Source organism: Pteropus medius, unplaced genomic scaffold (assembly GCF_902729225.1).
Source record: "Pteropus medius unplaced genomic scaffold, Ma_sr-lr_union100, whole genome shotgun sequence".
In the NCBI taxonomy this organism is placed as follows: Eukaryota; Metazoa; Chordata; class Mammalia; order Chiroptera; family Pteropodidae; genus Pteropus; species Pteropus medius.
The window spans coordinates 21,432,567-21,459,473 of NW_024349801.1; the positions used below are offsets into that span (position 1 = coordinate 21,432,567).

At 33.0% G+C, this 26,907-nt stretch overlaps 1 protein-coding gene across 7 annotated transcripts in view; it reads left to right on the plus strand.

The window, feature by feature from the left end:
* Positions 1-26,907, plus strand: part of GABPB1 (GA binding protein transcription factor subunit beta 1) — a 56,567-nt gene that overhangs the window by 10,593 nt on the left and 19,067 nt on the right. For 5 of the 7 annotated variants that reach the window (XM_039889072.1, XM_039889070.1, XM_039889073.1 and 2 more), the window contains 5 exons: positions 18,805-18,912; positions 22,942-23,109; positions 24,279-24,473; positions 25,563-25,710; positions 26,064-26,177. In XM_039889072.1, the coding sequence (XP_039745006.1) occupies positions 18,805-18,912; positions 22,942-23,109; positions 24,279-24,473; positions 25,563-25,710; positions 26,064-26,177 (733 nt within the window). Of the gene's footprint in view, positions 1-18,804; positions 18,913-22,941; positions 23,110-24,278; positions 24,474-25,562; positions 25,711-26,063; positions 26,178-26,907 lie in introns of those variants that run through there. The other 2 variants (XM_039889074.1, XM_039889069.1) reach the window with 1 other exon arrangement.

Below are 26,907 nucleotides of genomic sequence, written 5' to 3' on the forward strand. Positions count from 1 at the left end.
ATCTCTCAATAAGACCAATATGGCCAGTTTTTCCTCTCGTGGTGAAACAGCAGTGTTTTCTCTGTTGTGCCCTAGAGGAAGTTGGCCTACATTTATAGACTATGTTGTACCAAAAAAGTCTTTTTAAACATTAAACTTTTACCCATTGCAATGTGAAGTTCACTCTATAAGAAGCATTTGAGAACTGAGACCTACTGAAGTAATGGGGAATTCACAATTCTGGCTAATTTTGGGACTTGTGTTTTGAAGTAGAATGGTAGGTGGCCAACTACTTAAATTATTTTTCATTTCAAGTTAAATACAAATGGTTAGATCCTGTGTTCTATAGGTGATTGGAATACATGATTATATCTATGTTTTAGAAAGATATTTGATAAATTTGACCACAGTTTAAGACTTTATGACAACATTCAAAATACAGAAATTTAAAACAGACCGAGAATAATATTTGCAACATACATAATAAACCAGAAAGATATATAATATACTCCTACAAAGAAACAGTGACATAGAGACATAATTAAAGAATGTGAACAGGCAGTTTCAGAAAAGGAAGCATAAGTGGCCAACAGACATTTGATAAGATATGCAATCTTGTTAGTAATTTGAGAGAGATTAAAATTTTTTTTAACTCATACGGTCAAAACTTTAAAAGGCTTGATAATAAGAGTGGCTTATATGTAAGAAAATAATATTGTAAACTATTGTTGGGAGTATAAGTTATACAGTTAGTTTGAAGGTATAAATTGGTGTGGGTAGTTTGGTAGTTATCTGTTAATTTTAAAGGCTATTCCCAACAAACATCCATTTTCTACATTAGAGGAACAGTTCTATATGTGCATAAGGAGGCAGGTACAAGTATGTTTATTGCAGCATTGTTTATAATAGTAAACAACTGGAAAAATAAGCAAAATTGGTCATAAGTAAATTAGTATATTCATACTATGGAATAATTAACAATTTTTAAAATGAATAAATTACATATGCTGTTGAGTGATACATTGCGGAGTAGTATATACAGAATGATAGCATTTATATAAGGAAAAAACCCAGATCAATACTACTATTTTTTGGGGGCGAGTATGTACATATATATGCCTGCAAATGCAGAGAATACGGTCTGGTAAGATAAATAGTAAACTGATAATAGTGATTAACCCTCAGGTTGTGGATAAAGGATTGGGTTTTAGGTGTAGAGATAGGGATGATCAGAGGGGACTTTAGTCTTTTCAGTAATCTTTAACATTTTAAAATTAGCTATTATATATTTAAAAACTCATTAAAAATAATAGTGATCAGTTTGACAGTTGGATGGACAATGATTGGGGAAAGAGGGAGACCATTTAAGGGGTTCTTCATTAATATAGGCATAATAATGCAGTGATAAAGACAATGGTAAGAAAAGGACTAATTTAAAAATGATGTGAGGGCAATTTGGCAATATCTGTCAAAATTACAATTGTATTTACCTTTGTCACTAATCCTACTTCAAGGAATTCATCCTACAGTTATACAAAATGAAATGATACATCTACAAAGTTATTAATTGCAGGGTTTATAATAGCAGTACTGTCCATCTATAGTAAACTAAGGCCTATCCATACAATAGTATACTAAGCAGCTGTACAAAGAATGAGGAAGCTGTCTATGAACTAATAGGAAAAGATCTCCAGGATGTGGTAAGAAAAGCAAGTGCAGAACAGTATGTAGTAATGTTGGTTTTTGGTAATTATAGAATACTGGAAGGATACCCATGAAACTAGTAAAAATAATTACTTGTGGCTGGGAGAAGGGTAGGAGTAGTGTAAATGCTTCCATTGAGACTTTTCAATGTATACATTTCTGTGTTTGGATTTTTGCGGTCTATGAAAATTGCCTAAAAAAAAAAAAAAAAGAAGTGAAGTAGACCTTATAGGACTTGATGACCAACTATTTGTAGGGACATGAGGGAGAGGAAGGAGTTGAGGATAACTCCTAGATTTCTGATTTAGAAGGTAAAGAGGGTGGTAGCATCATCAGGGAATACAAGAGGAAGATTAGGTTTTGGTATATGTGTGGGAAGTTCTGGACATGCTAATTAATGAATACTCCTTTTTAGTTCTCGTGTAATTTACATACTTTAGATACGGAACTTGAGCTTATCTTAAACATGAATATTAAATAGTCATCAATATATATTTTTTATCCTTAAAGACATATTCTAGGTTTTATGGAAAACAGCTTTGTAATGATATCATAATTTTACAGTCAAATAGGGACATTGGTATGCACAGATAGAATGTAGAGAAATAGCAATTGTATATCTGATGAATACATAACATATGAAATATAGGAACTTAGTTTAGCAGCATGGTTCCAACTTAATTATGTCTTTTGGTACCTGAAATTCAAAGAAATAAAAATAGCTTTGAATAAGGAAGTGATCTTTAGAGTAGGTGAGATTATATTGTAAGATTTAAAACAATATTAAAACTGGGACGTTTATAGTAGAGCATAAAAGTATTATATATATGTGTGTGTATATATATATAGTGCATTTGGGAGTAACTGTATATAAGACAAAGTTTTACCCTAATGGATGAAAGAAATCACACATTGTGGGCGCTGCCTTAATCTCTTGCTACATAATTTGGGGTTTAAAATTTATTTGAGAGAGTTATAGTTCAGAATCTGAATTTTGAGGTCTTTTATCCATATGACTTTTACTCGATTATATTTGGCTAGAAAAGTAAAAGGAGAGCACAGATAAAATACATACATGTCAGGACTTGCGAATGAATTTAGTAGTTCTTTTTTAGGTTTATGTTAATGAAGATTTGGGTGTGGAATAGCAATAAAAAAGCTGTTAAGTAATTCTTGAGATTAAAAAATTTTAACCATTTTATATCTGAAGAGAAAATGTTTTACTGGCAATAAGTTTTTTTTTTTTTTAATGCTTTAAAAATTACAAATAATCTTATATATAGACTTCTGTAACAGTTGGAAATGATCTTGTTTAAATAAGGGTGAAATTGTTACATCACATCCAACCTGTGCTTACTTCTTTACCCATTCCCTTTCTCAGTACTGCCGTCCTTTTTAGCTGGATTGGGCTGAGAAATGCTGGATTGGGCTGGGCTATAGTTTGGGCTTGGATGGACTCTTACCTCATATATCTTTGAAGTGTCCATTTGCATGAAAGGATAGTAATAGCATAGTGTATATAAATTAACTTTAATTCAAGTAGCATTTAATTAATGGTCTCAGTCAGGGGTGATTTTGCCCCTAGGGGACAATCAGGAATATCTAGAGACATTTTTTTTGATGTCATAAAATGGGATAGAGGAGAGTGCTATTGATATCTAATGGGTAGAGAAAAGGGATGCTGCTAAATATCCTACAATATGCAGGATGGTTTCTTATAACCAAGAACTGTCAGGCCCAAAATATAAATAGTGCTGAGGTAGAGAAACTCTTGGTTACTTGAATGCCAACTGTGTGCAGCACTGTTCTAAAGTATTATGAGTACAAATGACACTAAAATCGTGTTTCTACCCGGAAGAAATTTATAACCTAGTTAAAGCATCTCAAACTTAACAAGTCTATGGCCAGATGTTTGACTCACCCTATTCCACTTTGCAATCTTTATTTCAGTAAGCAATTCCACTTTTCACCAAGTTGTTCAGGCCTAGATGTTAATTGTTCTCCTATTTTTCTTGTGCACTGACACGTAATACATCAGGATGTCCTATTAGCTCTACTTCAAAATAAGTCTTGCATCTAGGTAATGGTGGACTAGTTTATTTAGACCAGTCCTCTTTTTGAGAACAACTGAAAATGCTGGATAAGATATATAAAATACTACTTTGAGAGCTTTGAAGAACTGGGAAGATATAGGAATCTAGAAGAAAGCCTAAACCAAGAGAAGTTAGCAGAATACCTGAGAACTGAAGCCACTTTTGCCCTGAGTATGTTTGCTGATATCAAGAAATTTCGGTTTCTGATCATCAGCCTTTGGAGTAACCCAGACAAATCAAGACTCAGAGCTTACCCAACATGTGGACATGTAAAGTCTTATAAGAGATCCTTCCCTATTAGGCTTGGAGTTGTATGTCTATATCTGAGGGGTAAAGATGAACCACAATTAAAATTTTAACTATATAGTTTGCAGTTCATTGTCTGCTTTCTGGCCAAATATCAAGGGATTTCAAGGAAAGTTGTCTTGGTATTGAGCAGAACAGGAGGAAAAGAAAGAAAGGAAACAGAAGTTTCTATAGTTATGGCCATGACCTAGCAAGGTAAGGGAACCTTAAGCCATGACTTAATTTAGGTTGGTCCCTGACTGGTAGTGTCTCCCAGGTGCTTGGCAGAAGCAAATGCCTTTGAGGAATGCTCCTTCATCTTAGGCCTCCCCACAAATAGTTTTACAAGGATATTGAACATCATGTTGTTAGAGATAACCAGGCATACAAGAAGAGAAGGAAACATGGGTAAGAACCAGCAGAAAAAGATTTTCATAAGCATCATGTATTAGAATTAGAAGATACATGATAAAACCTTGCTTGTGTTTACAGAAATAAATGACAAATTTGAAGACAATATAGGAAACTATAAAAAAAGTGGCATTGTAGATTTGAAAAAAATACAACTGAAAATAAAAAATATAGTAACCGAATTAAAATTTTAACTATATAGTTTGCAGCAGGTTGGACACATCAGAAAAAATACTGAACTGGAATATAGACCAGACAAAATTATCCAGATGTAGCTTAGAGGCAAAATAGTGGAAAATATAGAAGACAGGGTAAGAGATAGCATGGAGTAAAAAGGTCTTATTTGGAATTTCAGAAGAAGAGGAGAGAGAAAATGGGACATTAGAAGATATGATGGCTAATATTTTCCAGAACCAGTGAAAGATACCAAACTGGGATTCAAGAATCCCAGTATATCCTAATTAAGATAAAAATAAATCCACACGTAGACATATCATAATGAAATTGCAGAAAACCAGTGACATAAAGAAAAATCCCCAGCTGGAGAAAAAGATAACCATCAAAGGAATAAGAATTACACTAAGATAACTTCTCAACAACAATGGAAGTCATAAAATAGTGAAATGATGTCTGCAATATGAAATGAAAAAAGCTTGCCAACCTAGAATTTTACACCTAGTGAAAATATCTTTAATGTCTTCTATATGATGAAACATATTTTAGACACAAACCAATTATTATCAACATCTCACCAATTAAAGATAATTTAAACCAGCACTATTCAGTACACATTTCTGTGAAGATGAAAATATTCTTTATCTGTGCTGTCAATATTGTAGTTAAAAGCTACATAAAACTGTTAAGCGCTTGAAGTGTGTCTAGTATGGTTGAGGAACTGAATTTTTAATTTAAATTTAAATAGCCACGTGGACCATATTAGTGCAATTTTAAAGGATATACTTCAGGCAGAATGAAATTGATAGTACATGGAGGAATAAAATACATGAAAGGCTGAAAATTGAAAAACGAAATATTTGGAAAATGAAAGTGAATATTGACTATACAACAGTAAAAATAATTAGAAGACAAGGTAATAAAGAAGGGGTATAATGAAGTTTTAGGTTCTATGGTCCTTGTATTACCTAGGAGGGTAAATTTTAAAATATATGGAAAACTTTAAATATATAAAAGGAAAGAAGAGTATAATCAACCCCCATGAATTCATTACCCAACTTCAAAATCGATCAACTCATGGCTAATCTAGTTTCATATACCCAAATTACTTAAAAAATCCCGTGTTACACTATTTAATCCATAAATATATTTTTATTTCTAAAAATACATAAACATTATATCAGTATATTTAGAAAAATATCAACATAATTCCTTAATATCATTACATATTTAGGCAGTGTGCACATTTCCCCAGTTATCTCCAAAATGATTTTTTATGTCTTAAAAAAGGGTAGCTTTAGGTTCACAGCAAAATTGAGGGGAAGTACAGAGATTTTTCCATACACCATCTACCCCCATTATCAGTATCTCTTACCAGAATGGTACATTTGACTTTTAAATTGTGGAATATTTTACACATTGAAAGTTACAATGAAATCAAAATGAAAACAATCCCTAAAATTGAGAATAAGCCTGAACAAATGAACCTATGTTTATATCAAAAAAGTTGTTTAAATTCATGGAGAAAAACACCATCTCAAGTGACTTGAACTCAATACTAAATGACATATATGCTAAGGACAAAAAGAACTAAAAACTTAAATTTCATTCATTTAATTGCTAGTCGTAATATTGGTGTTTTCATTTTTTATACCATTTGATATATATTGTAGGATAAAGCCAATAAATTTTCGTGCTTATTTTTTAGGAGCCTGTAGAGATACATGTATAAAATCAAAGAAGCTAAGCAAAAAACCTGATAGTGTTGAACTTCAATTATAAATATCAATATGAATTTATGAATCAAAAAACATCTTTAAAAAATTTTTAAATATTAGTTTCACGTATACCATCCATTGGTTAGACATTTTTATAGTTTATAAAACGATCCCCCCAATTGCTCTTTCTCTCCTCTGGCTCTCCACCTAGCCATTACATTAATGCTAACTGCATTCCCTATGCCGTGCTTCTCATCCCTGTGACCCTCTATCAACTACTAATTTGTACTACTTTAACCCTTCACCCTTTTCTCTCAGCCACCCCAGCTCCCCTCCCCTCTCGCAGTCACCAGATTGTCCTCTATAATTGTGAGTCTGTTTTTGATTAGTTTGTTCTTTTTGTTCCTTAGATTCCACATATAAGTGATATATAGTATTTATCTTTCTCTGTCTGACTTATTTCACTCAGCATTATAACCTCTAGGTCTATCCATGCCATTGCAAATGGTAAGATTTCACTTTTTTTTGTTGGCTGAGAAATATTTCATTGTATATATGAACCATAATGTCTTTCTCCAGTCATCTGTTGATGGGGATTTAGGTTGCTTCCATATCTTGGATATTGTAAATTGTGCTGCCTTGAACATAGGGGTACATAGATCTTTACTAATTAGTGTTTTGATTCTCTTTGGATAAATGCTCAGAAGTGTAATTGCTGGGTCAAAAGTTATATCCATTTTTAATTTTTTGAGAAACCTCCTTACTTTTCCACAGTGGCTGCACTAATTTGCAATCCCACCAACGATGTATGAAGGTTCCCTTTTCTCCTCATCCTCACCAACACTTGTTTTTTGATTTATTGATGATAACCATTCCGACAGGTGTGAGGTGATTATCTCATTGTGGTTTTAATTTGCTTTTCTTTGATGGTTAGCGACCTTGAGCATCTTTTCATATGTCTAAGAGCCATCTGTATTTCCTCTTTGGAGAAGTATCTGTTCAGATCTTCTGTCCATTTTTAAATTGGATTGTTTGTTTTTGTTGTTGAGTTGCAAGAGTTATATATTTTGGATATTAGCCTCTTATCAGATGTATCATAAGCGAATATCTTCTCCCATTTGGTCGGTCGTCTTTTCATTTTGTTGATGGTTTCCTTTGCTGTACAAAAACTTTTTAGTTTGATGTAGTCCCATTTGTTTATTTTTAATTTTGTTTTCCTTGCCTGAGGAGATAAGACTGAAAATAAATTTCTAGTAGCAATGTCAGAGAGATTGCTGCCTATGTTTTCTTCTAGAAGTTTTATGGTTTCAGGTCTTATATTTAAACCTTTAATCCATTTTGAATCTATTCTTGTATACGGAGTAAGGTGATCCAGTATCTTTTTTTTTTTTTTTTTATGTATCTGTCCAATATCCCCAGCACCGTTTACTGAAGAGACTGTTGTTAGCCCATTGTATGTTTTTGCCTCCTTTGTCATATATTAAGTGAACATATGGGTATGGATTTATTTCTGGGCTCTCTATTCTGTTCCATTGGTCAGTGTATCTGATTTTATGCCAGTATCATGCTGTTTTGTTTATGTAGCCATGTAGTATAGTTTGATATCAGGTAGTGTGATACCTCCAACTTCATTCTTCTTTCTCAAGATTATGAAAGAAGACAGCACAATTCCATATAAATTTTAGGATTATTTGTTCTAGCTCTCTGAAAAATGCCATTGGTATTTTGATAGGGATTGCATTGACTCTATAGATTGCTTTGGATAGGATGGCTATTTTAATGATGTTGATTCTTCTTACCCATGAGCATGGTATATGCTTCCATTTATTTATGTCATCTTCAATTTCTTTTTTCAATATAATTTTCTGAGAACAGATCTTTTACCTCCTTGGTTAATTTGATTCCCAGGTACTTTATTGTTTTTAATGCAATTGTAAATGGGATGTTTTCTTAATTTCTCTTTTTGAAAGTTCATCATTGATATATAAAAATGCCACTGACTTCTGAATATTAATTTTGTCTCCTGCTACTTTGCTTAATTCGTTGATGAATTCTAACAGTTTTTTGGTGGAATCTTTAGGGTTCTCTCTCTATATATAGTAGTATCATGTCATTGGCAAATAACGAGAGTTTTACTTTTTCTTTTCCAATTCAGATGCCTTTTATTTCTCTTTCTTGTCTTGCTGCTGTGGCTAAGACTTCTAATACAGTGTTGAAGAGGAGTGGTGAAAGTAGGCATCCTTGTCTTGTTCCTGATCTTAAGGAAGACACGTTTAGCCTGTCCCCATTGAGTATAATGTTAACTGTAGGTTTGTCATATATAGCCTTTATTATGTTGAGATATATTCCCTCTTCCCACTTTGCTGAGAGTTTTTGTCATAAATGAATGCTGGTTTTTCTGCATCTATCGACATGATCATGTGGTTTTTATCTTTTTTTTTGTTAATGTGGTGTATCACATTGATTTGTGGATATTGTACCACCCTTGCATCTCAGGAATAAATCCAACTTGATCATGGTACAGGATATTTTTAATGTGTTGCTGAATTTGGTTTGCTAATATTTCGTTGAGGATTTTTGCATCTGTGTTCATAAGAGATATCAGCCTATAGTTTTTTTTGTAGTGTTTTTGTCTGGTTTTGGAATCTAAGTAATGGTGGCCTCATAGGAGCCTTCCCTCTTCTTGAATTTTTTGGAATAGTTTGAGAAGAATAAGTGTTAATTCTTTAAATGTTTGGTAAAATTCACCTATGAAGCCATCTGGTCCAGAACTTTTGCTTTTGGGGAGGTTTTTGATTACTGATTCGATTTCATTGGTGATAAAAAAATATCTCTTAATTCTGTGCAAATATATATTTCGTTCTTAGCTCTATCCATTGTAAAGACCTAGAAACAAGTGTGTTACTTTGGTAGATATGAGTACTTCTGTTAACTCCAACATTGGATTTTAAATAACTCTACTTAGAATCTAGGGTTCCTTGAAGAAATGACCGATTCCAGGACTGGGGCAGGGAACATACAAAATGAACCTGGGACATCTTATGCCAGAAGTGGGAAAGCTTTTAAGGACACAAAAGCCAACCTGAAGAGGCTCTGGTTGGCCAAAATTGGGACATTTTGAACATCAAAAAGAACAAGAGTAATTTTATTGAAACAACATATAACAATAAAAGATAAAAGAAATGGAGATGACTGTTATACCTATTCTTTACTCTGAAAATTGGTAATTAAACATTTGAACTGCTTTTAGTAGAAATTACTACAGTAAATGAGGAATGACAAATCGTAAATATAGAATTATAGAAAGTCATAACTTGTTATAACCTGTTATAAAATAATTGACCTGGATCAGGATCATTAATGGATGCTAAAATTGTTAGGCAGAAGGTTCATTGGGAATTAGATATTCACATGATGCCCAAGTAACATTCCACAGAGTACCAGTTGGTCTCAAAGTAAAACAATATAACTTTACAGTGGGAGGATCAGACTATTACCAATCTAGTTATTAATTTTAGTATCACTAAAATGAACCAAAAAATATGTGCTTCCTGATACGGTTCAATATCATATACATATGGCATCAACTATGAAATATTTTTGTCCAAAATTTACAACACGAATTTAGCCAACTTTAGACTAACTTCAGTTTATAAGAATATGGGAGATGAAGAAATTAAGTACTTCTTCAGAAAGCAATCAGAAAAGTCCAGAATGTGAGATACCAATGAACTGGTTATTTAATGTCATGGGAGAGAAAAACAGTGTGGGGTAGATGGGGGAAAGGGAAATTGCCCTAGAATAAAAATAATTTAGAGATTTAACAACCAGATGTCACGTGTCAGCTGTAAAGTACATTTTTTAACCCATTTCCCATTTGGGAAAAGAAGTGCAGCTCGCTGCCAACGTTAATTTTACATAAACATGCTCTTTGAGGCCAAAGCAAATCTGTCTGGTTTTCAGTGTGAAAATAAAATATAAAAACTGTTCTTGGAGTTATTTCTAAACAGAACTTGTCTCAAATTCTAATGTAACAGAAATGTATACATAAATCAGATTCACCAAATGGATCTTCAGCTAACAACTGTTGGAGAACAATGTTAACATCACGCATAGGAATGCTGTGTTTTCTAAGATTTGACATTTTCAGCAGTTGAGAATTACTATATTTTGTAAATGGAGCTACCACTACTAAAAACAGAATGCTACAAATATAATGATGTCACTTATTTCTAAAGACTATTAATATGCTGGAGTGATGTGAAAATAATAAAAAAGCGAAGTATTTTATGGCAAACTTTGATGATAAGATTAAGACTGTAATCAGTGAGTTATCTCAGAATAAATGCTGCAGCCTCAAGTGCCACAGGCAAATATTCTTGGGGCAAATGGCAAATGGGTTAAGAAAGTAGTGGGATGAAGTAATATGGCCAACTTTTAATTTAGAATGTAGAAGCATATACTTTTCTATAAAAAAACTTATAATAAAACCTTAAAAATACTTTTGTTGATGGACGTTTTTGTAGTTCTTTTTTTCTATTACAAATAATATTTCTACAAACATTCTTATACATGTTTCTTCTCCTTGTATACATGTTTTAGAGTACACGAGGAAATAGGTTAGCTTTCCAGCAATGGAATCCTTGGGTCACAGAATAGGCGCTTCTTCATCTCTACTAGATATTGATAAATTGTTCTTAAACACGGTTGTACTGTTGAGAATTTTTGACAAGAGAATCATGAGACATACATCGTCCTTACTAGATGGTGAATTCTTTGAGGGTAGGTACTATGTAGAGACTTACTTATAGGAAATGAAATTTTATTTTAGGGAGATTGCCTGGCAGCAGTATGGAGAAACTAGAGTTAGGTCAGCCAAGAGGCTATTGTGATGTTTAAGGTATGAGGCAATGGATGTGTAAGACTAAAGGGAGTGGAGAGGAAGGGATGAGTAGAAATCTTGGAGAGAGAAAAGATCAGAATGTATGCATTCTTACTGTCGGGCTGGATATTGATGGTTCACTGTTGTGACTTCTAACATCCAGCAGTTCTTTGGCTTCACTTTATAGTAATAAGGTAAGTTAACACTTCTGATTAATTCAAAACCATCTGCTGGCCTGGTTCCAGTAGAGTTCATGTCTCTTCAGTTTTTTCCCTAGTACTTTCTTCCATATTTCTAAATAACATTCTATGCTATTTTTTTTATTTTTCTATTTTAGATCTTGACTTTCTACTTATGAAGATGAAGCTTTGGTTTTCTTAAACCAAACCACCCATATGCATATTTTTTTCCTGGCCCTTCATCTTTTCAATATAATTCCACTGAAAATTTTGCTTACATTAGTATTCAGTGGTCATTACAGCCCTGGAACTACTATTCGCTAACCCATGTCGTATGTACATTAAGATTACATTTCCTTTCTTATATAGTTTTTTTTTTTTTTCCTTTTAAAAAGAAATTGGTTTTTTTTCTTTTGCTTAGTTCTCTTGTATCATTAACCTATCTCGAACTCTCTATAGGAAGTTTCACTTTTTTCTTAGGAGACTTAACAGCCTGTCTTTTCCTTGGAGACCTCCTTCCTGGAACCTGTGTTCTCTGGCTCCAAGCTGGATTTGCTTTCTAGGTCTGTGGCACAGCTGTTAATCATGAGGTCTCCATTTACCATCATCTGGGGCATCCTCTTCCACTCTGTGTTGGATCCCTTATTTCCTGAAGCCCTTAATTCTTCTTTCTGGTTTATTTCTGATTTTGGTGGAGTACATCTAGTGCCTTTCTGAAATAAAGGTAAATGGGAGTTAATTTTTCTAGATACTTTATGTTGAAAATGTTATTTTTAAGTTTAAAAAAAAAGTAAAAAGAAAAAACACCCATAAGGTAAATGGGAATGGGAGAGAAATCCAGTTATACCAGAGTTCATATGATGATTTTTCTTTTCAAAGGAATTACTCAGAGAGGGAATAAGCTTAAATCCTTGTAAGGTGTGCTCTTTTGTACCCCAGCAGATTCCCAAAGTTCTCTAATTCAGAACAGAAGAAGAGGAGCTAGGAAAACGGGTCTTTAGACTCAAACTAGGGCTCTTTGGTAAATCTTTTTACTTTTTGTTTGCTTCCTTTGCAAAATGGAGATAATAATTGTCTTGGTAAAACTGTTCAGATTAAATAAGACAACGTAGATTAAGATTTGGCAAGATGCCAGGCACTACTTTTACTGTTACTGACATTGTTTTCTTATGGGAATGTAGGCCATTAAATTCTGATGCCCAAGAATACTTTCATACATATATACACATGGTTATAATGTACTTAATTTTACTTGGAGTCACAGTTTACATCTTTTACTAAAAAAATGCTTTCAACATCTCATTTCCAACATTTAAGAGTTTATTAATCTTACCTAATTTTGATGAAAAGCTTTTTATTAATAAACGTTTATTTTTAATTATATGAGTAATGTGTGCTCATTATAGAAAACTTACAAAGTAGAGAACAAAAAAGGAAAAATCTATAATTTTAATTATGATAAATTGTTTTTTAGGTATTTTTCTATGCCTTATTTTACGTAGTTAAGATCATGGTATTAGAGTCCTGATTCTTATACTTTCACATTCTATTTGTAGGTTATATATATTTTAATATATTTTATTATATGAACCAATTTCATTTTTTATATGAGCAGCAAAAATTGACAAATGAAATTAAAAAAAATCTCATTTATAATGCTTTCTAAAAAGATGAAGTACTTGGCAATACATTTAACAAAAGATGTGCAAAATTTTACATGAAAAATTATAAAATATTAATGGGATAAATTAAAGAAGACCTAAAGAAATGGCGGATTTGCCATGTTCATGAATTAGAAGAGTAAATATTAGGATGTTAGCTCTCCACAAAGTGATCTACAGTTTCCATGTGTTTCCAGTCAAAATCTCAGAAGACGTTTTTAAAGAATGACCAGTTGACTGTAAAATCATAAGGTACCGTAAACAAGACAGTATAGTACCGGCATCAATATTGGCAAATGGATAAAGTAACAGAATCGAGAACCCAGAAAAAAGACCTTTTTTGAGGAGCTAGGAAGATCTTGCAGTATTAGTATGGTTCTTGCTTCGCTCTTCAGTGCGAATTCCATTTCTGCTTCACATGGCCTGTGTGTCCCAGGTGAGAGGTCTTGGTGTCGCCCCGCCAGCTGATGATCTTCTGAGGAGGTGGTTCTGTGTGTGGCTGTGGGCTCAGTGTGTCCTGGGTGGAGGTGACCTCAGGGTCCCCGGGTGTCGCCATCTTGAACTGGAACCTGTAAATAATATTTTTAAATTACTGTAGTATTATCTTTAAAAGATATACTATTTCTTATACTGTTATATTATTTTTTATAAATAATGTTCTCAAATGCTTATACTATTATATTTACAAGATATATTTTCTAGAGATACATATTGAAATATTTACAGATAAAATGATATATCTAGTATTTGCTTCAAAGAAATATGTGTGCATGGGAAATGGGTTGGCCACAAATTGATAATATTGAAGCTAGTTGGTGGCTATGTGTGAGTTCATTATAGTATAGTGTCTTTTGTATTTGCTCAGAATTTTCCATAATAAAGTAAAAAAATTAAAGACTATGAGATTCCATTATGATCTATTTGAATTTCTTTATTGTTTGTAGTAGGGAATTTCAGTTTTTCTCTATTTTACATTACTATTGTAATATCTATACAATAGTAATGTTTCAGATAGTTTATGATATTTATTTGAGTGGAATTACTAGGTTAAAGAGTGTGAACATTTTAAAGGCTTTCGATGTATACATAGTGCTAAATTGCTTGATGAAGAACTTTTAAGAGAATTTTATTGGTTATAATTGTATTCTAGAAGTGATATTGTAAGTTTATTCTAAAATTTTTAATGAGAATCAAGGTTTATTATTAAGTTTATTATAATACGATTATATTTTCTAGTGTTTTTGTTCATATTTTTAAAGAGTGCTAGTAACAGTTCACATAGAACTAGTACTTTACTGTTTTATAGAGAGGTTTTATGTCCAGGAGATGCTATAACCTCGCTCTATAACATGAGTTAAAGAAATTCAAAGCAAAATAGACAAAATTTAATTAGCGGTGGTAATATTTATTACCACTAGATGGCCCTCTCAGCACGTACTTTTGAGCAAAAGTAGATTCTTCTGTAGACATTTTGTAGTTCCTCCGTAGATTTTATTAAAATACATTTTAATTAGTGTAAAATACATTTTAATTAGTGTAAAGAAAATAATGGTTTGTATCAGCTTGTGATTAGCTTCTTTAGGGATACTAAAGAAATTAAAAATGGAATTTATTATAGTGGGATTTTGGGTTGCTTTTTTTCTCAAGATGAAAGGAGTAAAACTAGGTGACATTCAGTGCTATACAGAAAGTATATTTTTAGTATTTTAACACTCATTAAAATTTACTGAATTGAATTAAGCTTTGTTATTTGTTATTTGGTATACCAAAACAATGTTTACTGCTAAATTTTTAACTGGTTTTATTTAAATCTAATACTACTATATCTCTGATGATTTAATATATAGATAATGAAGTATTAAGTAAAACAAGGGCTTGATCTGGAGCTGTGGTCCCCTTCATCAATTTTGTTGTCTTAATGCAATTGAGTTGCTCTAAGGGTCAGAATTATTCTACTATAATGTGTGCGCTTCTCCTCGGGTGAGAATCAGAAGTGAAATTGCTACATTTCATATTTTCATTATTTTAAGTTTTACTGATTATTATTATAATAAAATTAGAGCACCTTTGATTTTGGTCTTATTTGATCTCATGTGTATCTTTTTTTCCATTGATTTTTCAATCTTATTAGATTCATTGCCTTTTAAAAATTTAAAAAAATTTTTTTAATTTAAAAATTTTAATTAGTTTCAAGTATACAGTACATTGGTTAGACATCTATATAATAAGTAAAACGAAACCCCCAATTGCTCCCTCCCTCCCCTGACCCCCACCTAGCCAATGTATTAATGCTAATTACATTCCCTGTGCCGTGCTCCCCATTCCCATGACTATCCATCAGCTACTAATTTGAACTTCTTTAACCCTTCACCCCATTCTCCTAGCCCCCCAAACCCCACTCCCCTCTGTCCGTCACCAAATTGTCCACTATATTTGCGAGTCTGTTTTTGATTAGTTTGTTCTTTTTATTCTTTAAATTCCGCATATAAGTGAAATCATACACTGTTTTATCTTTCTCTGACTTAAATACCTTCTAGGTTCATCACAGCAATATCTTTTTCCATTCCCTTCCTTTTCACATGTAGGGGTCTTGTTTTCTCATCCTTTCAGCCACTCTATCTTTTGGTTGGAGCACTTAATTCTTTTCCATTTAAGGTACTTATTGATAGGAATGTAGTTGTTACCATTCTTTATTCCTGTTTTTGATACATGTTTTTTCTTCTTAAAGAGGTCTCTCCAACATTTCCTGTAATTCTGGCTTGGTAGTGATAAATTCCTTTAATTTTTGTCTGGGAAGCTCTTTATCTGTCCTTCAACTCTAAATGATAGCTTTGCTGGATAAATTATTCTTGGTTGTAGATCCTGGGTCTTCATCCTGTCGAATATTTCGTGCCAGGCCCTTCTGTTCTGCATACTTTCTTTAGAGAAATCAGCTGCCAGTTGTATGTATTAATATAATTACCTTATATGTAATTATTTGTTTTTCTCTTGCAGTTTTTAATATTCTTTCTTTGTATTTAACCTTTGGCATTTTAATTATCATGTATCTTGGTGTGGGCCTCTTTGGATGCCTGGTTTTGGGGATTCTTTGAGTTTCCTGAGGTTTTATGTCCATTTCCTTCACCAGGTTAGGGAAATTTTCCATCATTATTTCTTCAAACAACTGTTCAACATCTCGATTTTCTTCATTTACGTCAATCAGATGAATATTTGGAGCACTGCGAAAATTCGCTCACGGATGCAGCCCCTTTTAAGAGGTGTCTGCCGCTTAAGCCTTAAGAGGAGTCCCATATCCTCTTTAAATTATTTTTATAGTCTTGGCATCTTTTTTCTTGCCATTCTGATTGAGTGTCCTGATTGGCTGTCCTGTCCTCTAGATAGGGCATGTGATCCTCTTCTTTATTTACTTTGTTTATTCCTTTGTTTATTCTATTTAATATACTTCTCATCTCAGATAATGTGTTCTCCATTTCAGACTGGTTCTCTTTTATAATTTCTATTTCCATTTTTATCTCTTTGTTGGAGTTCTGTACACTTCCCAAAAGTTCTTTGAGCATCTTTATAACTATTGTTTTGAACTCTGCATCTGTCAGATTACTTGACTCCGTTACATCTAGTTCTCTGTTCTGTTCTGTCATATGGTTTCTGCTTCTTTGTCTTCCCATTTTGGCTGCCTTTCTGCCTTTCTGTGTCTGTTTCTGTGTACTAAAGCAACGATCGTAAGTCTCCCGGTCTTATTAGTGTGGATTTGTGAAGTAGGTGTCCAGTGGCACAGTCCTGGGGGGGGTTCAGATGCAGGCCAAATTTAGCCCTAGCCTGTGCCCACCCAGGGCCAGCTGTTAAGATTCAGCAAGCAATCCACAGATGCTGTGTTTATAGTTGCCTCCAAAGGCCACACCAGAAACAGAGGCCAGCAGCCTCCACCAGTGTGAGTCTCAGCAAGGAGCACCTGACTCTCTGAGGATACACCTGGATGTGGCTTGGGTGGGGCTGGGAGTTGGGGTAGGCGAGGTTTCAGGGAATCCTCTGGACAGAGCAGCCTCAGTTACCCAGTTTGATGATGTCACAGCTATGGCGGCACTGTATCTGGCTCACTGGTATGGGGAGGGCTCACCAGGGAACAGTGGTTACTGCCGGCACTTCTGTACCGAGCCAGTCCCACCTAGGCCCTCGCTATAAGTCTCTGGTGCTCCCCGCGCAGCCGAGAACTGGTGCTCAGAGTGAGCAGGCCGTCACTGCGAAAATTCGCTCACGGATGCAGCCCCTTTTAAGAGGTGTCTGCCGCTGTTTCCATCTCAGTCGCTCAGGACCAGGCAGCCTGTGTCCTTGCCCGGTCCTACCTTCTACTGTTGCAGGGTGATTTCTTGGACTTATCCCTACTTGTATGGCTTGTTCATCTAGATCCCAGGCGATTTTTCCTTGCTGCTGCTCCTTGTTTCCGTCACAACTTTGATTTGGTCGCTGGAAGAATTAAGAGAGCCTCTATCATCTATGCTATTTTTTTTCTTTCTCCCTCATTGCCTTTTTATAATAAATATTTTGCATTGCTCCCTTTGCTAACTCGAAATGAAAATCCTTGTTAATATTACCTATCTGCATAATTTTAAAACATCATTATAATACCCTAATTATTATATACAGGAGAAATAAAAAGAAAACAATTTATAATGAAATGTGTATTTCACTATGTAAATGCCTGAGCAGACTACACTAGATGCCATAAGAGGTAGGCAAATGCTTGCACTTGTGCATAGAATCATTATGAACATGGTAGCTGTGAAAGCCTGATTGATATAGTGTTGTATTGGTGATTTAGATACCCAGGTGGCATTGACATTGGTGACATGATTTTCTAAAATGCTGAACAACTCAGTAAAGTTCTGAACAAAACAAATAGATTTGCAATATGGTTAAATTTTGGAAATTTGGTATACATTAACTGGAAAAATACATATTGTTTGCATATTAAATTCTAGCCTTAGATATATTCAGTGGAATGTTTGAAATTCAAGTGTCTTAGGTTCTTAAATATGTTATGTTTTGAAAAATTAAGACAATTGCAGAATTATGGGAGAAGTTGATTTGTTCAAATGCATCATTGTTTTGTTGCAATTCTTATAACATCAATAAGGTTGTTATTTCAAGTCCTCAATATCCTGCATTTTCTTTATTTTTTTTCACTCTGTTTAATAGGTCAGTAATATATAACTTTCCTAAATGTCAGCACTTACTTATTTGATAGTCATACAATATAATTTGACTCTTAAGAAACTTTAAATTAGGAAGATAATACAGTAATTTGGCAGAAACTTTGTAAAATGGAGACAGATTTTCCTATAACCATACACTCTTAACAGTTTTTAGTATTTTTCAGTATTTTGTTCTGCATGCATATTTTGACATTCAAGAATTAGTTTTTATCTTATCTTTTCTCTTAACATGGCATAACTTTTTAATATTATGTAATTTCAAACTATTTTAAATTACTGCATCTTATTCTACTAGATATAACAATTTAACTATTTTCCTACCTTAAGATTATTCACATTATAAAAACAATTATATGTAGTATATATGTAGCTATCTTTTGATAGATGTTTCAATATATTTTTATTTTTCCTTCAGGATAGATCTCAGAAGTGGGACAGTTTATTGGCTCAGTAGGCTGGGACATTTCTGTAACTTTGGAGATGTTAAATTCATCTATGTTTTGTTTAGATGTCCCTGGTAGATTTGGGAAAGAAGCTTTTAGAAGCGGCACGAGCAGGTCAAGATGATGAAGTTCGTATTTTGATGGCAAATGGAGCTCCTTTTACTACAGACTGGGTAAAGAATGATTTTAATGTTGTGGTGTTTTTTTCTTCTCATTTTTGAATTTTTCCAGATAAAAATTTAGTATTGTGTTTATAAGTGGTAAGAAATTTTATTTTGCAAACTTGTTTGCAATTTTAGAATTATAACTGTCTTTTAAAGGAAATGGTTCATTTCTTTTTTTGTTTTTCGATATTTGACGACCTTACCAAATAAATATTCTGTCCACAAAAGGGTTTTTCTTTTAAACTATGAAGTTCCATAATGAAGGATGAATGTAAAATGTAGCTGCTTGGGATTTAATTTAAAAGTCTTACAAATAGCACAGGTTGAATTTACAATTCAGAAAATAACAGATAAAGATTGGGGTTAATGTTATAATTGCTTCTAAAAAGAAAAAATGTTTGCATTTTAATTGATACTTATAAAATTATTGCAAACATGACCAAAAGTTAAGAAAGGAATGGAAAGAGGTTCTTAGTAAGTACAGAAGGCAACTGTGAGGAAGACAAAAACCATAACTTTATTTAATTCTGTGGGGTAAATCAAAAGAGTTAGGAATCTGAATTAACCCTTCCACTGGTAACAACTAAAAATTCCAGATTTTTGATTTTGTTGCTTTTGGCTTACTTTTCCCTTGCTCTTTTTTACTTTTCATTTAAAAATAAAATTTTTTATCATAGAAAATTTCAAACATGTCAACTTTAGCAATGATCAAATCATGATGAGTCTTGTTTCCCCTACAACCCTGTCCACTTTTTTTGTTCTGTATTATTTTAAACAAATTCTAGGGACAATTTCATTTCATCTATAGATATTTTAAAATTTGTTTTTAAAAGATAATGCTTTTTTGATTAAGTATTTTAAAATATCTTAAGCGTACTCACAGTTTAGAGAGAAAATAAGAAATTATCAGCTTGAAAAACTTAATGAAGGCCAGAACTCAGAGAAATTTTGCCCTAAGAACATTTGCTGAACTCAGTAAATTTGCCTTCTGCTCATGGAGAGAAGTCTCTTAGAAGAGACTCTCCCCATAATTCTGGAATCCCAAAAAGATGCAGCTTCAGTGCAAGGATAAACTGGAAGTACCCCCAGCCCCTCCTACCTGCTCCTACCCCTGCCTCTGTTTTTAAGTTACTGCGAAGAATAGGAACTGACTTGAACCAAGGCACCAAATGGAGAGAGGAAAATTTTGTTGATTAGAATTTGGAGTCACATGCCATTCCTCACACACATTTGTATCCTTAACCCATAAATACTGTGCATTCTGTAAAACCATAAACTGAAAAAATGAATTTAAGTGATCTTTGGACTAGAGATTATCCTAGGTTCCTGGCAGAAAGCAGATGAATATCCTTTCTGGAGGAACCTACCTTCATTCCAGGCTTTATATCCACAAATGAAATTCCAGTGAAAATGAACAGTCAAAAACAAACACACAAGACAACTTGGACAATAACCCACTGAAACAACTGACAACAGAAGCAGACTTACATGGACTTTAGATAAAATTTTAATAGCAGATTGGGAACAGCTAAGGAGAAATTAGTAAACTGAAAAATATGAAAAAAAATCATAGAAAATAGAAAAGAGAGAAATAGATATAAAGTGTAAAAGATGTCAGGGGTCATGAATGCTAGGATGAGAGTCTAACATATATGTAATCATAAATCCACAAAGAGAAACTTAGGGATGAAATAATTTTAAGACTTGTGGATGAAATTTTTCTAGGAGTGATCAAGATGACAGCTCATAGATTCAAGTAACCCATCAAATTTACAGTGAGATCAATAAAAAAAATTTGTATCTAGATATATCATAGTGATACAGTAGTACGTCAAGACAAAAGGATCTTAAGAAGGATAAGTATTCATGATACATAAGGAATTTCCATGACAGTAATAAAAAGACAAAAAGACGAAGACTGGGCAAATGATTTGATATGGTACTGTGCTGAAGGGAAGGATTTACCAGTAAACATGAAGAGATGCTCAACTACATTAATAATTGGACAAATTCAAAGTAAAATCATGAAATAACATTGTATATCCACCAGTTTAGTCAAAAAAGGTCTCTCAGTACCAAGTGTTGGTGAGATGTGTGAATTGGTTACAAACATTTGGAGACAGTTTGACAGTGCCTAATAAATTTGAACATGTAAATACCCTATGATGTAGCTGTTGAACTTCTAAAAATATTCCCAAGAAAACTCTTGTTCCTGTACTTGAAACATGTATAAGACTTTTTAACAGAAACATTATTCATAATAACAAAAACCTGAAATAACCCAAATTCTCATCAGTAGATTGGTTAAATTAATTGTGGTTTATTCATTCAGTGGAATATTATCGAGCAGAGAAAATTAGTGAACTATACTTATATTCACCAACATGGGTGAATCTCATGATCACAGTGCTAATCAAAGAAAGGTAAGGTTTAGAGAAATATATGCAGTATGATTTTATTTAAATAAAGTTCAAAACAGGCAAAACCAAAGTATATTATTTAAGGATATATAAATGATTTAAAAAAGCAAAATAAAGCAATATTTATTGTAAAATTCAGAATAGTAATTACCTCGGGCTGAGGGAGGGGGGTGGCACATGGGAAGACTTTAAAATTCTGAAAGTATTTTTTTTCTGGACTGTGATGGTGGTTTCATGAGTGTTTCCTTTTTTTTTCTTTAAACTACAAGTGTGTATGTATGTGTGTCATATCATTAACCAAAAAGGTAAAATCTCAAGAAGAAAAAGTGCAAAGTAAACCCTATTATTATACTGAGCAGAATTCGTATTTGCTAAATGGGGCATTGAGATGCTTCATTAAATATTAGAATTTATGAGTGTAGAAAGGGCTGGTTAATAGAAAATTATGAAAAAGCTTGGAGAAAAGACTGTTTAAGAATCCTCTTTGATCTGCTGGAAAGACCTTTCCTTAAAAATACAAGGCTTTTAACAGTAATAAAATAATTATTCCCAGGATAAATTATTTTTATTTTTACCATGTATCGAGAGCACATGCATTGAGAGCTTTGTATTATGACTCTTAACTTGTGTGACTACCGGCAAATTAGTAACCTCTTTGTGTCTTAGGTTCTTTTATTGCCAAACGAGGATATTAATAGTACTTATGAGGAGATTAAATGATAATATGTGTAAAGGTCTTAGAATAGTGCTTGCCATGGAAAGTGCTTAAACAAAAAAGCCTTAGTTGCTATTGTTACAGTAGTGGTCTTAACAAATTTCATGTTCTGGCAAACTATTTTGGTTCTTTAGAACATCAGTGCCTTAGTAGTTAGAGAGTTGTAGGGACTTTCTGTGCCTTTAAATGTGTGTGATACAACTTAATTCTAATTTCCACCTATTAAAAGTTATGCCTCTAATAGGTTCTTCACTCACATTTTAGTACTTTTCCTGTATATTGTGAATGTAGTGTTAATGTGGTGCTAGACTACGTGGAATCAATTTTAGGAGAACTGGGCTCTATTTTGGTTTTGTCCTGACTGACCTTCGGCAAGTGCACCTCAGATCAGATTTTTCCCTTGAAAAATGACTACATGAACTCCTTTAAAAATATCACTGAGGTACTTTATTTTTAAGTCCTATAAAACAATTTAATGTAAAACTGTACACTGTAACATTTATTTGATATGATTTCATAGATGAAAATGAATTTTGTATGAGGAAAGTATCTGGTATGGGCAGAAGATTTTAATACTCAGAAAAATTTCTCAAACCCTAATTATCTCTAACTCCTGATAAAAATAATTTTGATTAGGCTATTTATCTGATAAAAAATAATGAAGAAAGCAAGTTTGAGCTAAATGAAATATTGACTTCTTCCTCACTGAGAAGTATGGGAACTCTCGAAGGCCTCTATGAAGAGAATGCAATAACAAATTATTTCTTTTGAATTTTGAGTTACTATGTAAACAGATAATATCATCTGTTTGTTAAGTAAACAAAATATATTTTTTAAAAAGGTAGTAATAGAAGTGTATTAAAAATGACTGTCAGTGTGGGTTTTTTTTTTCTTGCGGTATAGCTGGGAACTTCTCCACTTCATTTGGCAGCACAGTACGGACATTATTCCACCACAGAAGTACTACTCCGAGCTGGTGTAAGTAGGGATGCCAGAACCAAAGTGGACCGAACGCCATTACATATGGCAGCTTCTGAAGGCCATGCCAGCATAGTAGAAGTTTTACTTAAGGTATGTGTTCTCTCTTTTTGCACTTTGCTTTTAAAAGTAAGCCCCCAATGGCTTTATGGTTTTATAAGAGGGAGAAGGGAACTAATTTTATTGAATGTCTTGTTATATCATTTTTTTATATGTAAGCATATCAATTGGAAATTATCTTAAAGTGTTTTTTTTTGTGAGGGATAAAACACTTCCTCTAGGTATATTCTTAGTTAAGTCAAACAATTGATTTTAGACCTTGGTCTCTGCCATAGTGAGGGACTACAGTTTTGTTTTACTCAACACAGTTAAAATGCTTATGGAAGGAACTATTAGGCTTGGATGATTAACAAACGAATAAACAAATAATGCAAATGGGAATTTTTCTTTAATCAATTTATGCCAAAGAGAAACATCTGAAACAGAATGATAGATTTAGATACTTAATCCTTTTTATATTCTAGCCTCTAGATTAACCTGTCCAAAAGAAATACAATGTTATTAGCCACAAATGTGAATCATATGTAATTCTAAATTTTCTATTAGCTATCTTAAAGAAAGGTAAAAAGTGATTTTAATATTATGTTTTATTTAACCCAGTGTATACAAAATATTATCATTTCAACATAAAACCAATATAAAAATTATTAATGAGATATTTTACATTGTTTTTTGGTGTCGTCTTTGAATTCCAGTGTATATTTCTACATACAGCACATCTTTCTTCAGACTAGCTGTATTTTATGTGCTTAATAGCTATGTGTGTCTAGTGGCTACCATGTTGGACAATGTGCCTTTAGTTAGCTCCCTTTTAATTCTTTATATTGTACTGGTTTTGAAAACGAAGGATATTTTTGTGTAAATAAGGAACTAGAATTAAAGAGGGTTTGAGGGAAATGCTCATAGTTTTCCTTCACTTCTTACGCTATTCTAGCCCTTCATGCTTATAGTGGGTGACTGAAAAAACAACTGCTGCACTTCTAAGAAATAAGAAGGAAAGCAGTTAGGAAAGTCAGCATGATAGAAAGCAGATTAAATGACAGATGTGTGGTGATTTCTGGGATGTATAGATTATTCAGCACAAAAAAAGAATTGATCATATTAATAGTAAATTCTTTAAAGTATAATCTCTAGTATTTTCATTTCAGGAATTTAAAATATTTCATATGTTTGAAATCTCTTATTTTGAAATATTTTTGTAGCATGGTGCTGATGTCAATGCAAAGGACATGTTAAAGATGACAGCCTTACATTGGGCCACAGAACACAATCATCAAGAAGTGGTTGAACTTTTAATCAAATATGGTGCTGATGTACACACGCAAAGTAAATTTTGTAAAACTGCATTTGATATTTCAATAGACAATGGGAATGAAGATTTAGCAGAAATATTACAGGTAAATTTTGACTTTTAATTTAAGAAAATAAACAAAAGGATCTCTGTCTTGTAGATGATTTGAACTATTTAATTTTGGATTGGTTATTTTGGACAGGCCTTTTCCTCTTTCATTTCCTCTTTGTTCTTTACTGTTTATTTTCCTGATTGTAAGACCATAGACTTTGCATGTAACATTAGAATCTTAGATAAGATGATTACTTTTCTGTGTTTTTAAGTTGCTGAATCTCCTTTTAGATCTTTTATTCTATTAATTATTTTTGTTGCATACCATATGGTTTTTCAAAGTCTGTTATACTTCCACTAAAACCTAATTTTTTTTAGCAACCATAATAATGTCCCCTGAGTGAGTGATACTGTCTTTATCAATCTGATTGGTTTCTTTTATTTTTCACTATCCTCAAAAAATCCGTAAGCATGGTTACTTATGGCATTTCAGCAAGTTTTTGTAATAACTAACATTTCTTCTCTTTTTTTCAGCAAACATTGATATAAATTAACTTCTTTAACTTACTTCCTCTTCTTGCTTATCTTGTTTTCCTTCCTAGTTAAACTCTTCTCTAAGACCGTCTGACTCTACTGAACTTCAGCTAGTTACTTAAAAGATGTTATATGCTGAGAAAAGTGAATTTTGCCAGGCCTCTTCTAATTCTTTTACTCCTAGGAGTGCAGTTTGGGAGTTAAGGTTGAAGATGGAGAACAATTATTTGGGAAGGACATGTTTTATATATGTAGTGTTATATATTGCTGAATATAGTAGAGGAAATAATTTGATTTACATAATTTTTGTAGTCACAGAGCAGCAGAATATCATTCAGTTGTGTTCTATATAAAAGCCTTTCAGATACCTATTTCTCCTCTCATGGGATTTAGCTGTTTTAACTTAGCAGGGACACTCAGAATATAAGTTCATACCTCTGATTTGCCACTATACCTTAGTAGACCATAAATAAAGATTTACATTTGTATTATATGATTCTTCTTAAATTACGGAATGTTCCTTTATATTTGTGTTGTACTACATACATTGAGAGTCAGTGCTATATGTTCTGGTTATAACCTGAAACCATTGTGGTGATTTGTCCCTCAGATTGCTATGCAGAACCAAATCAACACAAACCCAGAGAGTCCCGACACTGTGACGATACATGCTGCAACACCACAGTTTATCATTGGACCTGGAGGGGTGGTGAACCTAACAGGTCTGGTATCTTCAGAAAATTCATCCAAGGCAACAGGTATTGAGATGCATATAGGATAGCTGTTGGGATTTTATGCTTTAGTACGTATTCATCCTTTTAAGAAAGGACAGTTGGAGAATGAGGGTAAGAATATTTTAGCCATCTTGGTTTTCTTTGTATAATTGGCAAAAAAACCAAATTTTTTTTTGAGACAAAATAATCTAAAGAACGCGTTACTGCAAAACGTATTGCCATATTATCTTCTAAAAACTAATGCTATCCAAGCCTGTTTTTCACAAAACGATTATTTTTCTAAGCTTCATTTAAGAATTGAATAAAGTAAAACACAATATCAAAAGCATGCATTAGGTTACACTTCTTAAAATTTCAATTCTTCTCTCTCCTCGTAGATGAAACGGGTGTGTCTGCTGTTCAGTTCGGAAACTCCTCCACATCAGTATTAGCTACATTAGCTGCCTTAGCTGAAGCATCTGCTCCCTTGTCCAATTCTTCAGAAACTCCAGGTTAGAAAAACAAGTCAAATGTGCACATTAAAAGTTGGAGATTGAAATATTTACAAAGGGCAGGAAGGTAATATAAAAGGCTGAAGTGGGCAGCATTGAGATTATGGCCCTCTGAAAGGAGTGGGGCAGGGCTGGGGTTACTCAGCTGTAGCTGATTATAGTGATGCTGGATTCTGTTTTTTTATGGGAAGTTAGAAATCTGGATTTTAAAAGCATATTAAATCTTGACAATTAATGAAACCTTAATTACAATTAAAAACAAATGTGTGATTCACAGAAAATATGTCTTTGTACCCAATTTGGCCTTTGTTGATTAGTCTTTTTGTATAAACAGTATGTAGATAAATACATAGGAATTTACTGTCTTTTTCATAACTTTTTATTTTTGTCAGTTCAATGAGAATGATATAAAATCTTAATGATGGACAGAACTAGGAAATAACACACCGACACCACCAGTAAGGGATAACAAACAGTATTAATAACTGGTTTAAATAAAGTTTACCTTTATACTGAACCAAAATAGTTCTTGCTGTAATTATTATGTAAATAAAAGATTTTTTTTTTATTAGAGAATTTTAAAAAATTATGCAAAATTCTTCTTACTGTAGTTTAAGTCATTTTATTTGGACTAATGTTTATAAAAGTAAAGAATAATTTGTTGTCATTCATTTTTTCAAAGTGCGATCAATAATAACAACAATTCATTGAATACCGTGTGTGCTATGCA